This window comes from Sphaeramia orbicularis, chromosome 12 (assembly GCF_902148855.1).
Source record: "Sphaeramia orbicularis chromosome 12, fSphaOr1.1, whole genome shotgun sequence".
Taxonomy (NCBI): Eukaryota; Metazoa; Chordata; class Actinopteri; order Kurtiformes; family Apogonidae; genus Sphaeramia; species Sphaeramia orbicularis.
In genome coordinates, this window is record NC_043968.1 from 40,854,398 (window position 1) to 40,858,319 (window position 3,922).

General features: G+C 34.7%; 1 protein-coding gene across 1 annotated transcript in view; it reads left to right on the forward strand.

The window, feature by feature from the left end:
- Positions 1 to 1,918: 1,918 nt before the first annotated feature.
- Positions 1,919 to 3,922, forward strand: part of dram1 (DNA-damage regulated autophagy modulator 1) — a 9,470-nt gene continuing 7,466 nt past the window's right edge. Inside the window, exons 1-2 of the mRNA XM_030150401.1 lie at positions 1,919 to 2,200; positions 2,660 to 2,727. Coding sequence (XP_030006261.1) covers positions 2,070 to 2,200; positions 2,660 to 2,727 — 199 coding nt within the window. The 5' untranslated portion in view covers positions 1,919 to 2,069. The remainder of the gene's footprint in view (positions 2,201 to 2,659; positions 2,728 to 3,922) is intronic.

Consider the following 3,922-nt stretch of genomic DNA (forward strand, 5'->3'; position numbering starts at 1 on the left):
TCGACGGCGGGGAGCGTCTGCTGATGCCGCTGATCAGCTCATGGAGGTTGTCTCCCCCTGGTGGTGAGGAGCGGAACCTGTGATGCGTTCAAAGTCTAACTGCTGTAATAGGAAGTAATTCTACTGAAACAGGGATGTCAGGCATTTTAGTTCACAGGCCGCATACAGCCCAATATGATCTCAAATGGACCGAACCAGTAAAATAATAATATGATAACCTATAAATAATGCCAACTCCAACTTTTCCTTATGTTTTAGAGTGGAAAAATAATGACAATGTTTACATCTACAAACTGTCCTTTATGTAAAAGTGTGAATACCATGAGCAACCATGAAAAACCTGAAATGTCCTCAGAAAAATAAGTGCTATTTTAACAATATGATGCCTCATCTTATCATTCATACATGTGTATTACAACTTACAGATGGCAGTGGATCTGGAAAGGCACTAAACCACAGGTGTAAAACATGCGGCCCAGGGGCCAAATCCGCCCCGCCAAAGGGTTTAGTCCGGCCCTTTGGATGAATTTGTGAAATGCAAAAATTACACTAAGATATTAACAATCATTTTAGTTCCGTTTCCACATTCAGACCAATATGATCTAAAGTGAGTCGGATCACTAAAATACTACAGTAATAACCTATAAATACTCACAACTCCAAATTTTTCTCTTTGTAAATGTAAACATTTTCATGTATTTACACTAAAACAAAGTATAATTTTGCAAACACTGTGAATAACCTGAACAAATATGATCCACCTGAAATGTCTTAAGAGAAGGAAGTGCAATTTTAACAATATTATGTCTGTAAATGATAAACTGAAGCATAATATTGTTAAAATTGCACTTATTTTTTTAGTTTGTTCATGTTATTCACATTGTTTTAAAGGATAGTTTGTAGATGTAAACATTTTTATGATGTAATTTTACTTTTTTTCACACTTAAACATAGAGGAAAGTTTGGAGCTGACATTATTTATATATTATTATGTTATTATTTTACTGGTCCAGCCCACTTCAGATCAAATTTAGCTGAATGTGGCCCCTGAACTAAAATGAGTTTGACACCCCTGCACTAAACATTTAGTAACAGGCAGAATATTGTTAAAATTGTACTTACATCTCTTAACACACTGTAAATTGTTCACATTTGTTTTGTTTTTTTAGGTTATAAAATTTTTTGTGTAAGGATAGTTCGTAAATTGTAACATTTTCACTTTACTTTGCTTTTTTACTCTGGAACTTTGAAATTTTGTATCTATCTATCTATCTATCTATCTATCTATCTATCTATCTATCTATCTATCTATCTATCTGTTCAACAACTTATTTAATCTAAATGAAGTTGGTTAAACATTTAGCAAATACATATAAATCTGCTCAGTGATATTAGATGCCACTTTGTTTCGGTATTTCTTTAAAACAGTGGTCACATCTTTCACAGTGATGCCAGTGGCTTTTCTTAATGCTGGACCACCTAAGTCAACAAAAGCATATAAAAAACTCTTTTCAACCACTAGTTTCTTCAGATGCCAGTGTGTGGTGTCTGACTGTCCAACTACAAACACCCTCCTCTTTAACAAATGCTAATGGTTAAATCTGATTATTATGGGAAGATCATTCACTACTGGCCTCTTTTGACCGGGGACTTCTTCAAATTTCACCACTCTGACCTCTGATCCATTCATCCAAACCTTATATTTATTGTTTTGGCCTGTGTTTCTCTTTAGTTTTAACTGGAAGACAATCTGAGTGAACCGCATAATTCAGAGGAAACATGCGGAGATGACAGAATACAGGAAAAGTGTGTAAAAAGACAAGAACGCATTGGCTGCTGTATTTGGATGGGCCAGCCCACTAAGAGTTGTTTTGGGGAAGAGGTTACTGTACAAAATAAAAGGTCTTATTGGAAGAAGCTCATCAGACCATGTGACTGTCGGTAAGACGCAGCATCAGACCTCCGGCAGCAGAGCACCGTGTGTGGACCACAGCCCGTGGACGTGGAGTTAGACCACCTTGTGAGGGACCGTTAAAAAAACAAACTTTGGTTAAAAACCAGTTTCTGAGATGCTTTGGTTTAAACAGGGACTGTGCCTACTACCTGCGTTTTTGGTCGTCTGGTCCTCCAGCACTTTCATTATTTCCTACATTATTGCAGTTTACAGGCGTGATGTGGATATCATCTTCCCATACATAAGGTAAGGTTTATTTACAAGACCAGTTTGGCACACATGTACAGAAATGTACCACAAACGGCCAAGAAGTTAGAAAAGACACATGGCAATCTATTTGTTCGGAAAAATCAAAACTCCATACAGAGCACAACAAGTTGGTTTTGACGAAATCGCAAGTTTAGTTTCGTTTTCCGCTGGATTGGAAGAAGCCCAAACTCCTTCTGTGGGGATCACATCTGTTGTTTAAAGACTGACAATAGCCTTCAGCCTTATTCTACCTGTCATTTCTAACATACATGTAAAACAAAAGACCATTACAGGTGGAATTATCTCAGTACTAGTCAAATAAGAGACAGTTATGATGTACTCTCAACATCTGTGTGTGTGTGTGTGTGTGTGCGTGCGTGCGTGCGTGCGTGTGTGTGTGTGTGTGTGTGTGTATGTAGTGAATGGTTAAAATGCACATCTTTCTTGTCTTTTCAGTGATACAGGTGCAGACCCTCCTGAAAGCTGTATTTTTGGTCTGATGACATTCATTTCTGCTTGTGCAGGTATTTTTAGTCGAACATCTGTCTCTGAAATCTTTGGCCACACTGTAAAAAATGACAGTAGAATTAACACCAAAAAGTTGTACAACTGCAACATAAAAAAAAAAACTGCTAGTGACAATGCAAAGTTGTTTATTAAAAAGATTTTTGTCTTAACGATTAAATCAAATATAGCTGTAGTTCTTACAGGAAAACTATGTTAACAAAACCAGATTTGTATCTAGAAATTATGTATTTCTATTGTTTTTAGAAAATAAAACTGTAAATTGAAATACAATGTGGTGCCGTTTAAATTGCAAGACCATAATGTTGAAATAATGGCCTATTTGCTTTTTGTTTATATATATATATATATATATATATATATATATATATATATATATATATATATATATATATACACACACACACAGGGTGTCCCATAAGTCTCCATACATAGGAGACATAATACATGCCATACATATATGGTTCTAACATGTATTTCTTTATATTTCTTCTTTATAGTTCTTCAGCAGTGGAGGACACGCATTGAAATGTGTTCCCGACAAAATGGCAGTCATATAGAGCATATTATATAAATAAAAATGGTTTATGTCAAGAAACGTTATTTTTCCTATGTATGGAGACTTATGGGACACCCTGTACAGATATATATATTATATATATATATATTATATATATATATATATATATATATATCTAATATATATATATATATATATATATACACACACACACACACACATATATTTATTTATGATTTATTTATTTATTATTTTATTTTTTATTTTTTTATATTTATAAAAAGTAAACATTTAACAATGTACATTTTAGACTTGTAAATTAATGGGTTGGTAGAGTTGGTAGAGCGGCTCGTCCAATAACCGAAGGGTTGGTGGTTTGAATCCTGGCTCAGACTGTCCATATGTCAAAGTGTCCATGGAAGACACTGAACCCTAAACAGTTTCCAGTTGGACCTGGTGGCTTTGGAAAGTGCTTTGAACACCATGAAGGTGTAGAAAATGTGCTCAATAAGTGCAATCAATTTACCATTTAAATCTACATGTTTAAAATGTTAAATCTACATGTTACTCCGTAAATATGTTTACAGTTGGATGTGTTTTTTACAGTATTGTTCTGGAAACCACAGCTGCCAGTTTTTTTCCATAAAAACAACAGGATGTTTTTTTACAGTGCA